This window comes from Panthera tigris, chromosome C1 (genome assembly GCF_018350195.1).
Source record: "Panthera tigris isolate Pti1 chromosome C1, P.tigris_Pti1_mat1.1, whole genome shotgun sequence".
NCBI classification, from domain to species: Eukaryota; Metazoa; Chordata; class Mammalia; order Carnivora; family Felidae; genus Panthera; species Panthera tigris.
Window position 1 is genome coordinate 61,223,641 of NC_056667.1, and position 14,694 is coordinate 61,238,334.

Consider the following 14,694-nt stretch of genomic DNA (forward strand, 5'->3'; position numbering starts at 1 on the left):
AGGAAACTGACAACCAGACACTACGAAGTTGAAATTTAAGATTTGATGTGGACAAGCAAAGAAATCTGATTCACAATACAGAACACTAAAAAGGTAGGGAATTTGAAACATGGTTTAAAAAATTGTTTGGAAGGCATAATTAGATCAACTGATCCTTTGACTAGCACACAGGTGACTCTTTCATCCATTGGCCCTTAAAGGAGAATAAAGATTCACTCTCTGGGGAAGTTAAACCAGAAAAATTATGGACTCAAAAATACCAAATACAAATAAGGATGGGGGTATGACTAAAAATTGAGAGATGAAAAGAAAGGCTTCATATCAAGTTGAGAATAACACCAGTTACTCACAATATAGCCAAAGACTCCTGGGGGAAAAATATTGAAGACAGAGAAATACAACAGAAAATCTAAGTCCCCAGAATGAAGCTAGGAAGAGACGCTTTGAGAAATTAAACACTTAAATGAACCTGGGGAAAACTGAAAGAAAAGAAAACCATATACACACTAACCCAGACAGGATGCATGCCCAGAAAAGACCCAAGAAGTTACTAAGACTTTATCCTGAACTGATCTTAAGGCTCAGGGGTTTGTTAAATAGTGAAAGTGTTCCATGCAAGTCTGCAAAGATGGAAAGAAGTAGCTATTTTACAAATGTTTAATTTGCAACAACAACAAAAAAAATCACAATGCAGAGAAAAAAAGAGATAAACAAGGCTTACTTAAAGGAACAAAATAAATCCCCAGAAACTGTCCCTGAACACACATATCAGACTTACTAGACAAAAACTTATTTACTTATTTATTTATTTATAGATTTTTATTTTAATCCTAGTATAGTTAACATACAGTTTTATATTAGTTCAGGTGTACAATATAGTGATTCAACCATTTTATACATTACTTGGTGCTCATCAAGATAAGTGTACTCTTAATCCCCTTCACCTATCCCACCCATCCTTCCACCCACCTCCTCCTCTGGTAACCATCAGTTTTTTCTCTATAGATAAGAGTCTTTTTATGGTTTGCTTCATTTTTTATTTGTCCATGCGTTTTGTTTCTTAAATTACACAAATAAGTGAAACCATTGGTATTTGTCTTTCTGTGACTGACTTATTTTGCTTAGCATTATTCTCTCTAGCTCCATCCATGTTGTTGCAAATGGCAAGATTTCATTCCTTTTTTATGGAGTACATTTATATACATACATACATATACATACAATTATATTCCATTGTATGTGTGTGTGTGTGTGTGTGTGTGTGTGTGTGTGTGTGTGTACTCTTTATCCATTTATCTATCAGCAGACACTTGGGCTTCTTCCATAATTTGGTTATTGGAAATAGTGCTGCAATAAACATTGGGCTGCATATACCTTGTCAACTTAGTGTTTTCATATTCTTTGGGTAAATACCCAATAGTGGAATTCCTGGATGATATAATAGTTCTATTTTTAATTTTTTGAGGAAACTCCATTCTGTTTTTTAAAGTGGCTGCATTAGTTTACATTTTCACCAACAGTGCACAAGAGTTTCTTTTTCTCTATGTCCTCTCCAACACTTGTTTCTTGTATTGTTGATTTTAGCCATGCTTAAAAGTGTGAGGTTATATTTCATTGCGGTTTTGATTTGTATTTCCCCAATAACTAATGATGTTTAGCATGTTTTCATGTTAGACAAAGACTAAAACAATTGTTTTAAATATGCTCAAAGAGACAAAGGAAAACATGGGCAAATAACTAAGGCAAATAAGGGAAACAATATATAAACAAAATAAGAATATCAACAAAGAGATAAAAATTATTGAAAAGAATTAAACAGAAATTTTTAAAAAGAAAAATAAATAAAATAACTGAATTGAAAAAATCACTAGCAGTTCAACAGCAGAAGTAAACAAAAAGAAAAAAATCAGCAAAGTTAAAGACAGATCTTTTGAAATCATTGACTCTGGGAACAAAAAGAAAACAGGATGAAGAAAAGTGAACAGGGAATAAGGAACTTATGGGATACTATCAAATGTATTAAAATATGCATTTTGGGAATCCCATAAGGAAGAGAGTAAGGAATAGATAAGTTATTTGAAGAAACATTAGCTGAACCTCCCAAATTTGAGGAGACACATGCATTTATAAATCAAAACGCTCTATAAATGCCAAACAAGATAAACAAAATGAGATCCACATTGAGAGACCTTATAAAGAAAATGTGAAAAGACAAAGAAAAATCTTGAAAGCCATAAGAAAAAAGTGACTCATCAGATACTCAACACATACACATTGAAAGGGATTTTCAGTAAGATAATTAGCAGATATGTCAGCAGAAACTTTGCATGCCAGGAAGCAGCAGAAGGATATACTTAAAGTACTGAAATTAAGACAAAAATTTGTCAACTGAGAATTCTATACTTACTAAAACTCTCTGTGATAGTTAATTTTACATGGCAACTTGGTTAACACCATGGTACCCAGATATTTGGCAATATATATATATATATATATATATATATATATATATACCATATATATATCATATGTATATGTATATATATATATATGATATATATATATGATACATATATATATGACATATATGTATCATATATATATTACTTAAAGTTTATTTATTTTAAGAGAAAGAGATAGAGGAAGAGAGAGAGAGAGAGAATGAGTAGGGAAGGGGCAGAGAGAGAGAGAATCTCAAGCAGACTCTGTGCTGAGGGAAGGAGCAGAGAGAGAGAGAATCTCCAAGCAGCCTGATGTGGGGCTTGAATCCATGAACCATGAGATCATGACCTGAACTAAAATCAAGAGTCAGATGCTCAACCATCTGAGCCACTCAGGTACCCCTATAAAGTTATATTTTAGATGAGATTAACATTTAATCCAGTAGACCTTGAGTAGAGACAAATAAGGGCATTATATAATAAAAGTGTCAATTAACTGAGAAGATATAATAATTATAAACACATCCAACAAACATCAGAAGAATAAAATAAATAATACAAACATGTACAGATTGAAGGCAGAAATAAATGCTTCTACAATAATAGTAGTACACTTCAATACCTCAATTTTCAATATAGGATAGAACAACCAGAAAGATTAATAAGTAAGCAGAGGACTTGAACAACATTGTAGATAAAATTGGACCTAACAGACATATATAAAACACTACCAACAATAGAAGAAAATACATTTTTATCAAGTGCACATGGAATATTATCTAGGATATGCAATATATCAGGCTATAAAACTAATCTTAATACATTTAAAAATGCTGAAATTATATTTTCTAATCACAAAGGAATGAAAGTAGAAATCAATTAACATAAGGAAAACTGGAAAATTCACAAGTATGTAGAAATTAAATGGCACACTCTTCAATAGACAATAAGATAAAAAAGAAATCACAATGGAAATTATAAGATATCTTGAGACAAATGAAAATGAAACACAATATACTAAAACTTCTAGGATGCATCCAAATCAGTGCCAAGATGCAAGTGTATGGATATAAATGATTACATTATAAAAGAAAAATAGTCTCAAATAAACAATCTAAATTTACATTTTACAGAACTGGTAAAAGTATAAACTAAACTAAGCTAGGAAGAAGGAAAATAATAAATATCAAAAAGGAGATAAACAGAGTTATAAAAACAGCAGAAAAAGTGAAAATAAGATATAGCTCTTCAAAAATATAAACAAAATTGACAAAACTTTAGCTAGAAAAGCTAAGAAGAAAAAAGGGTCAAATAACTAAAATCAGAAGGGAAAGCAGGTACGTTACTATGATTTTACAAAATTAGGAAGGATTATAAAAATACTGAAAATAAATATACACAAATAAATTGTATAACTTAGATGACATAGACAAATTCCTATAAATACACAACCTACCAACACTGAATCATGAAGAAACAAAAAATCTGAATACATCTATAGCTCATAAGGAGATTTAATCAGTAATTGAAAACTCCCCAACAAATAAAGTAAAAGACCAGATGATTTTAGTAGGCAAGAAGAAGTAACAACAATCCTTCTCCAACTCTTCCAAAAAACTGAAAAGGAGGGAATACCTCCTTACTCCCCTGAGGCTACATTATCCTGATACTCAAGCCAAAGACACTACAAGAAAAGAAAACCAATATCCTTTATGAATACTAATGCAAAATCCTCTACAAACTACTAACAAACTCAACTAAGTAGCATATTAAAAAGATTATACATCAGGATCAAGTGGGATTTATTCCTGGAATGCAGGAAATGGTACAACATATGAAAATCAATCAACATAATACACATTAACAGAATGAAGGAAAAAACAAAATGACCCGTCTCAATCAATGCAAAATAATATTTTGACAAAATTTCAACAAACTTTGATGATAAAAACACTAAAAGAAAACCAAAGAATAGACAGAAACTACCTGAACACAATAAAAGACATAAAACACACACACACACACACACACACACACACACACACACACAATATCCTACAATGGTAAAACACTAAAATTTTCTTCTCTAACATCATGAATAAGACAAATGCCCACTTTTGCACTTGTATTTAATATAGTACTGGAAGTCCTAGCCAGAGCTAGGCAAGAAATTTAGGCAAGAAAACTAAAAGACATGAAAACTGGAAAGGAAGAAGTAAAATTATTTGTTGATACAGAACATGATCTTACATGTAGAAAACTGGGAAGATCACACAGACTCATACACACACACCACACACACACACACACACACACACACACACGACCCTATCAGAATTACAGACAAATTCAACAAACTTACAGGATACAAAAACCAACACACAAGTATCATTTGTGTTTCTATATATTAACAATGAGGGATCCAAAAAGGAAATTAAAAAAAATAATTTCATTTATAACAGTATCAAGAAGAATAAAATACTTAGAATAAATTTAACTAACGATGCGAAAGACTTGTACGCTGAAACCTACAATATGTTGCTGAAAGAAATTAAAGATGACACAAATAAATGGAAAAAACATCCCATGTTTGTGGACTGGAAGATATAACATTGCTAAACTACTACTCAAAGTAATCTATAAATTCAATCAACTCCATATAAAAATCCCAATGGCATTTTAGCAGAAATAGAAAAATCCATCCTAAAATTCATACAAAATTTCAAGAGACCCCAAAGAGTGAAAACAACCCTAAAAAAGAAGAAAGTTGCAGTTCTCATACCTCATCATTTTGAAACTTATTACAAAGCTAGAGTAATCACACCAGTGTGGTTCTGATATAAAGACAGACATATGGGGTACCTGGGTGGCTCAGTCGGTTAAGCAACCGACTTCAGCTCAGGTCATGATCTCACGGTTCGTGAGTGTGTGTCCCACTTGGGGCTCCGCGCTGACAGCTCAAAGTCTGGGGCCTGCTTCACATTCTGTTTCCTTTTCTGCCCCTCCACTTTTTGTGTTCTCTCTCTCTTAAAAATAAATAAATAAACATAAAAAAATAAAAGATAGACATATACATCACTGGAATAGAACAGAAGCTCAGAAGTAAACTCTTGCATATACAATCAAATGATTTTCAAAATGGATATCAAGATGATTCAATACTCTTCTCAACAAATGGAATTCAGAAAACTGGATTCCATGTGCAAAAGGTAAAGTTGGACTCTACATAATATATAAAAATTAACCCCAAATGGATAAAAAACTTTTGTGCATGAAGGTACTATCAACAATGTAAAAAGGCAACCCATAGAACAGGAGAAATGTGTATGTATATATATATATATACATATATATATATACATATATATATGTGTATATATATATATATATATATGATTTATGTCTAGAATATACAAACAAATTCTACAATTCAATAGCAACAAAAGAGCAAACAATACAAATAGGCAATGGACAACAAAGGACTTGAATAAACATTTCTACAAAGAAGATGTACCAATAAGCACATGAAAATATGCTCAGCTTCACTAATCTAATCATTAGAGAAATGCAAAACAAAAGCACAATGAGATATGACCTCATACCCTCTAGGATGGCTACCATAGAAGAAGAAGAAGAAAGAGAAGAAGGAAGGGGGTATGAGGAGGAAGCAATAAGGAAATGGGGGAGGAGTGGGGAAGGAACAGCAAAAAAGGAAAGAAAATAACAAGTATTGGCTAGGATGTGAAGAAATTAGAGACCTGTGCACTGTTGCTGGGAATGCAGAATGGTACAACAGCTGTAGAAAACAGTATGGTAGTATTTTAAAAAGTTAAAATTACCATATGATCCAGCAATTCCACTTCTGGGTGTATACTCAAACTAATGAAATCAGAATCTCAAAGAAATATCTGTACACCCATACTCATAGCAGCAGTATTTACAACAGCTAAAATACAGAAGCAACCCAAGTGTCAATTAACAGATGAAAAGATAAGCAAAGGTATCTACATATAGTTGACCTTTGCACAAGGCAGGGGTTAGGAGCACCACCCCCTTGCACAGTTGAAATTCCATGTATAACTTTTGGCTTCCCAAAAACTTAACCTGTAATAGCCTGCTATAGGACCAAAAGTCTCACTAATAACATAGTCAATTAACACATATTTTGTATGTTGTATGTATTATATACTGTATTCTTATAATAAAGTAAGCTAGAGAAAAAAATTATAAGGAAGAGAAAACACATTTATAGTACTAGTATTTGTATAAAAAAAAAAACTGTGTATACGTGAACCTGCACAATTCAACACTATGTTGTTCAAAGGTCAACTGTAATGGAATATTTATTTAACTTTAAAAAGAAAACAAAATAGGGGCACCTGGGTGGCCCAGTTGGTTGAGCGCCCGGCTTTGGCTCCAGTCATGATCTCATGGTTCGTGGGTTCAAGCCCTGAGTCTGGCTCTGTGCTGACAGCTCAGATCCTGGAGCCTGCTTCAAATTCTGTGTCTGCCTCTCTCTCTCTATCCCTTCCCTGCTCATGCTCTGTCTCTCAAAAATAAATAAACATTAAAATTTTTTTTTAAAAAAGAAAAAATAATGACATGCTTCAACATAAATCAACATTAAAGACATTATGCTAAGTAAAAGAAGTTAGTCACAAAAGGACAAATATTGTATGATTCCACTTACATAAGATAGCTAGAGTAATCAAATTCTACAGACAGAATTGGAATAGTGCTTTCCAGAGGTTGTAGGTGGGGGAGAATTGGGAGTTAGTGTTTAATGGGCATATAGTTTCAATTGAAGAAGGAAGATGAAAAGGTCCCTGATGTTTGCACAACAGTATAAACATACTTAATGTACAGTTAGAAATGTTTAAAAGGGTTAGGTTTTATGTTTTATATATATATACACATATATATATGTATATATATACGTATATATACACATATATATGTGTATATATACATATATATATACATATATATGTATATATACACATATATATATATACACATATATATATGTATATATATAATCATAAAAAAATACAAGAGAAATACCCAGAACTGAGAGATATAAATTTTTACATTGAATTGCTACAATAAATTGAATCAAAAAACAATTTGGCCAAGCAAGCAAACAAATATCTAGAGACAAATCACTGTGAAATTGCAGAATATTTGGTATAAAAAGAAAATGCTAGGGGTGCTTGGGTGGCTCAGTTAAGCGTCCGACTTCAGTTCAGGTCATGATCTCACAGTTAGTGAGTTCGAGCCCCAAATCAGCCTTTTCACACAGTGAAGAGCCTGCTTTGGATTCTCCCCCTCCCTCTCTCTCTTCCCCTCCCCCTCTCAAAAATAAATAAACATTAAAAAAAAAAAAGAAAAAGAAAATGCTAAAAGTTTCAAGTCAGAAGAGAAAAACAATAAATAGATGTTCATAAATATCAGGCTGAGAACTAACTGGAAATAGACTTCTTAAAGGAAACACTGGAAGTTAGGACACAATAAAGCAATTCTGAAAGAATTCTGAAAGAAGCTCTACACAGTCAAATCATCAACCAAACATAAGTGTAGCATAAAGACATATTTAGGCTTTCAAGGATTTAAAAATTTTACCTCCTGTATATATTTCCTCAGTAAACTAGTAGAGAAGGCTCTGTATTAAAATAAGAAAATAAGCCAGGAAAGAACAAGATATTAGAGAGTTCTGGAAATTAGAGTCCCAACATAGCATGGGCACAAATAAATTCTCAGGCCCACAGTTGAAGAGATGTACTAAGATGGATGATGTAAGAGCAGGTTTAGAGAGCAAGCAATCCTGATTGATTCAGCAAAAGGAAAGCCTCAAGCAAATTTATCATGAATACACACACACACACACACACACACACACACACACACACACACATATGAGTGCTGGTTTGAATGGTGTGACATTTTCAAAAAAGTTTTCAAAAAAAATAATATAAAAAACAAACATATCCTAATACATTGTTTGGCTCAGCCATGAGCAATATGTATATAGGCTGAATAATTAAAACATTAAACATTAATTAACCCCCAAATAGTGATGATAAGTGTGTGTGTTAGGGAGATTTTATAAGAGAATTAAATCTCCATCTCTCACAGTGGAAATTTGTAAACAGTATCTAAAACTTAAAAAAAAAAAGCAGAATAGGCATGTTACTTGGAAATATAAAACAGCATAAAAATCAGTTAAAATCATTAGATGATATTGTCTTGGGTACCAGGAAGAATATATGGTATATGAGACTACAACTTTTCCATTATTTCATTTATAAATCTAGGAGTTAAATAACTGGATACAAATCAATAAAAATACAGAGCTTTATGAAATATATAAAGTACAATGGATACTAATATAAAGTATTTATAACGTGTTAATATATACAATAATATTAATTATGATGGAAACTAATGGATAATTGATGAAATAACAAATGAAGCCACTGACACATAAGGCAGAGATAGACCAGTTCATATATAAAGAAAATAAAAGGGAATAAAGACACCATCATGAGTTTTTAAAAAGAGAAAGATTTGAATATTTAAGAATTAAAAGGCTAGAGAAAGAGAGAAATGGGTATAAAGTTTCAGTCATACAAGGTGAAAAAGTTCTAGAGATCTGCTGTGCAATGTTATGACTATGGTTAATGATATTAAGAGGGTAGGTCTCGTGGTAAATATTTTTATCACAATAATTTTAAAAAGGTTTAAGAGAAACCTTGTGGAAATTGATAACAATTTGAAATAATTTCATAAAGATTATTATATGATTTTTCTGTGAAAGACAGAGGTAAAGAAAAGAATGTCATCTGGCCATAACAAAATTACATCAGAAAAAATTCTGTAGAAACAACAACAAAAAAACAAGTATACATTTGACAACCAAAATCTTATTAACATAAAATTTATTTTTATTGACAAATATAATTATGTTCAAAGCCTGAAGGAAATTAAATATCATTATTTAATTGAAATTATTTATATTAATTAATCTGATACTTGACAGATTTCCTGAAAGAAGAACCATGCTGACCTAGCCATACTGCAACAAAGCTATCAATTTCATATGGTTCTTGCTAATACCTATTTCTCTTAATTCCCACCTTACACTCCCAGTTCTTAATATCCATGAAACAACTTTCTGAATATGTATATTTAAAAATATTAAACGAGATATGGAGATTTTAACTAGAAGTCTAAACATGTTATTTCATGGGTATATTTACAGTTCAAAATTAACATGCCCAATTTCTAATGAATTTACTCTTCATCAAAATATGTTCACACATATAATTTAAAAATTCATATAACTAACCTTTTTGAATGATATGTCTTGATGTTTTTGATTTTTTACCAATTTTTTTTTGTTTTTAATTCATATAATATAGAGGAAACATGTTTTCTCTGTTCTCTAGAACTTTTTAAATCAACATGAGAAAGTATATTCTGTGGAAAAAAATAAAAACAATGACAACCATAATAATATCTATTACATACATTTTAAAAACTCTCACATTTATTATACATTACCATGAGTGATTTTATTTTTTTAAAAAAACAGCAAAAACTGTAAGATAGGCAAATTGAGGAAAATATGAAAAGAGTTCCATTGTGTATGATTTTGATAAATTGTCTATTAATAGTAATGATATACTTTGAACCATGCTCAAAAGGAGGCTGAGGGAAAAGGGGATATGTCAGGAGGGTGCCATGACAAAACAAAACACAGAGGGGAAGATAAAAAATAACAAAAAGAAGCAAAATGGTGTTGCCCAGAAAACCTGAAGAGAGATTTAGATTAAGAAAGGGTAGGGGCACCTGGGTGGCTCAGTCAATAAAGTATCAGATTTCAGCTCAGGTAGCTATTCCATGGTTCAGGGGTTCAAACCCCATGTTGCGCTCTGAGCTGGGCTCTGAGCTGAAAGCTTGCAGCCTGCTTTGGATTCTGTCTCCCTCTCTGTCTGCCTCTCCCCCATTGTGCTCTGTCTCTTTCTTTCTCAAGGGTAGACAAAACTATTTTACAGATACTAAAAATACTAAGGAAGAAGGAGAAATGGGACCAACATTATCACAAGTCTTAAAAGTACAAATGGATTTGGTATGTGTAGAAAGAATAACAAATAGAATGTTGAAAGGGAGTTTCATGGGGAGTTGGGGGCACTTTCAGATGTAAACTATGCAATGTCTATAAATTGGTTGGGAATGTTTTAATAAGTAATACTGTGTTATTGGCCTTTGTCTTCACAGTCTATCCACCAGTGATACAGAGGATTCACCAGATCACCAGAAACCCAAGATCTTTCAAAATTTATCATCTCTGTCTTACTGCCTCTACATGGTTTCTATCTTCAAGGTTTACTCATGAGTCAAGGTAGCTCCTAGAGCTCCAAACATCATGTCTGTATTTCAGTCAGCAAGATGGAGGAAAGGGTAAAATGACAAAAGGACATTGGCCATGGGTCTTAAGGTACTTTCCCAGAGGTCTTTCCAATAACTTCTGTTTATATCTTACAGGGAGGATAAGCAATGCAGTCTTTTTGCTAGGTAATGTTCTGCCTAGAATAAAATTTAGGGTTTATTATCAAGAAAGAAAAGGAGAGATATTGGTAGGAACCACAGTCTGCCACAGAGTAAAGACCAGAATTTGGGAGGGAATATACATTTGTATTTTAAGAAACCTTCCCAGGATATCATGCTCTCCTTGATGAATTCCACTGGCCTAAATTCCGAAGACTCTCAAATATATATTTTCAGATAGTACTCCTTTCTGAGATGTTTGTTTTTTATGTAGTACTCATTACTAACCATAAGTCGTGTTCTTTCACCCTGGAAAATCTCACAGATGTCTCATATTCAATATAATTTAAGTCCTTTCTTTCCTCCAAATCTGTTAATTATTATATCTAGTTTTGGTGAATAACACCACCTTCATCCAAGAAGAGGAGAGTCACATAAACTCTCTAATATGTGACAGCAGATAGAATTTTGAAATAAAAAGCTCATTATCATATTTCCCCTACTTTGACCTATCCACTTGTGCAAACATCCTTTATTCTACAATTTAGAAGAGAAACTTGGATATGTGTCTTGGTACTCTATATTTACAGTTTCCTGCCAAAATTCCTATACAGCACAAAATAGATGTATTTAATCAAATCTCCTTGAGTTTCTATCTTTTAAATTTTATATGTGATATTCTTTAATTTACTGAAAACAATCTGTCTCTATATGGTGACTCATTGTGCAAGGTTTTTTTTTCTTTTTTTTTTAAATGTTCAAGATAGGTACTAGGTATTAGGAGGTCCTAGAATGAACCTGTTTTTATTCTTCACGAAAAATCCCTCACTAGTCAACTGTTACACAACACAATTTCTTTCCAGTCTTCACGTGACAAAAATGCTACTTTTTGCTAGAAAGACTAGCAGTTACTTCTGAGCCTATATGTTCTCTTTATATTAAAATTGTTTTCTTAAGTTTGTCAAGAATAATTATAATATAATAACACAGTATCAACACATTATCAAAATATAACATTATTTTAAGTAATGTTGCTTCTATTTTCATTTGGGTTCCTTTCTTCCTATTAAACAAATTATACAAAAATAATATAGGCAACTGTTTTGCCATCAGATATGTTACAATCAACTCTAAATGCTTTTTCAACCTCAAATTCATCTATCAGTCCTCTTCAATTAGTCCTCTGCATCATCAATTTTGTCTTTTCTTACTTCTATAAATTTTGCTCTATTTTCATAACTTGTATCTCCCTACTAACAATGCAATTCATTATATGTTAAAAATCACCTCAAATTCTGTTTCAGTATAAATGGACCCTTTAGAATGCAAGGACATGTTCAGCAATCTGTTTCTAATAATACATATTTATTTGGCTTCCCCTGAAAGAATAAGTAAATTTTTAAAATAAGTGCATATCTGTCAGATCTGAGTAGCCAATCTCTATCACAAAGAAAGTCAATGTATAAAATCATGATATTTAAAAATTAGATTACATAGATATTTAAAATATAAATTTTCCATATTTGTATTCTATTTAAAAATTAAATGCATAGCTAGTTAGTTCCTTTCAAAAATATATTTTCTTTAGCTCTCCCAGTTATCATTTTTCATATATCCACATGTCACTGCTTGTCATCATTTAAAATAATTTTATCTTCCTTGGCTTTTATAAAAGAATCCATGACAAAGCCTCCATACATGATAGTGTAACACATCTAGGAAGATGAGCATCTAAAGTCCTAAGTGAACTGAGGCTTACACAAGCTGCCAAGGTAAAGAAAGTGAGCTTTTCTTTGTACATACTTCAAGAAGGAAAAGAAAGGATATGCCCACTTATTGATATTCAAACTCATGGAGAAGGTTAAAGTTATCAGAAGACTGGGGATAATCTAATAAATATCGTGTTTTCAATAACATAAAGTATTAACAGTTTAATGCTAGTATAACAGTTTCTATTAACTGAAGTACCTTAAACCTAACACTGGTCCTCAAAAATTTCAGAAATACTTTTGAGGATCTTTGGTGGCATTTGGAAGAGGGATAATCACCAGGGAGCAGTATAAGTTTACAACTGATTACATTAGGTATAATTTCATTTTTAACAGGGTCAAAATTAATTCAAGTCAAACATACTTGGCATGATAAACCTGCATTTTAGTAATACGGTTGAGAAACATTTTCACAACTTTGGAAGGCAGCATGATTAGATGGAGATCAGAGATGTTAAGTCATCAAATGAAGAAGAGTAAGGATTAATACAATGATACAACCTGAAGTGAGATCTCTAATATCTTACACAGATGTGTTCTTAGCCCTATCATGATCAACATTTATACAAATGATTTGAATAATAATGAAGGAAATGTTTATGAAATTTTTAGGTGAGGTGGCGACAGAACAAAATCAGTTAACACCAGACACAAGTTTTAAATATTATCAGTAGAGTGGAGCAATAGATCAAATTAAACATGACGTATAATAGAAATAAATATTACAGTTGGGCAAAATGCATTTAATCACTGCAATACATAAAGTGATTTAAAGTCATAAGTGATAATAGGATACAATATTTTAGTTAAGAGTAAATTAAGAGTACATTGTGTGATGACTTTATGCTATATTAAGCATTTTATCTCGAATGAAGAAAATCACAGATCACAAATTTCTGATCAGAACCACAGTTGAAGCACTGTGTCAGGTCAGGGTCACATATTTTCAGATGAGGTTAGATAACCTGGAATGTGAAAAGAGAGGAGCCTACCTACTGAATTAGTTTTAAAGTAAGCCCTATATACATAAGCCATATTTAAATCCAGAGTAGAAAAAAGGCAACAAAGAGTGATTCAGGCTTCTTACCTCCCCAGATTGCCATCTCCCTCATCTTATAAAATGATAGCATTCTCTTGTTCAAACCACAAAAACTTAGAATTTTTTCTCTATTTTTTCCTTCTTTCTGAAACTCTATATCTAAGCCACCAGCAAATCTTGTCAATTCTCCTTCCTAAATGTATTTCAAATCTGTCTACTTCTCTTTATTTTCACATTACTTGTTTAGTGTAAGCTTTAATCATCCTTTCCAGCCACAAATGGCCTTCTGTTGGTTTCTGCCTTCACCCTGGCTCTTACAAGATTCATTCACATTTATCAAAAGATAAATCTGATATTTATTTTAGCTTTAAATCCCCTAATAGTTGTCCAAGGTGCCCAGTCATTACTGTAAACTGCAAAACCCAGCACAATATGGCCCTGAACCACAAAGCCAAATTCATCTCATGCTACCCTTGACTTTGTTAATCATACTCCTGCAACATTGGATTTCATGCAGTCCCTTGAACTCCACTCAAATAAAACAAGTTACTCCAAGCCTCAGGTCACTGTGCAAGTTCTAGAACACTCTCCTATATTTTGCATGGCTAGCTTCTTATCCTTCAGGTCTTAACATTATTGGAAAAACATTCTGTGAAAGTCTTATGAGAAGTAGGCTTTCTCCTATTATTCTCTATCTCAGCAATCTATTTATTTTATTTAAAACATTTATCACAACTTTGTTTGACTCCTTTGGTTACAACTTGGTTTTTGTTTTGTTTTGGTTTTTGCTTTTGTTTTTTCCTAGAATCTAGTTCATCAGGGCAAGAACTCTATGCTTGCTTTCTTTACTTAGCGTCAAGAATGGCCCCTGGCACTCAGCAAATACTCAATAATT

The 14,694-nt window shown here is 32.1% G+C and overlaps 1 protein-coding gene across 1 annotated transcript in view; it reads right to left on the reverse strand.

Annotated features, from left to right (window-relative positions):
- The window catches only part of LRRIQ3 (leucine rich repeats and IQ motif containing 3), a 221,437-nt gene that overhangs the window by 55,511 nt on the left and 151,232 nt on the right, over positions 1 to 14,694 (reverse strand). The window contains 2 exon segments of the mRNA XM_007089803.3: positions 9,790 to 9,844; positions 9,846 to 9,920. Of these exon segments, the coding sequence (XP_007089865.2) occupies positions 9,790 to 9,844; positions 9,846 to 9,920 (130 nt within the window).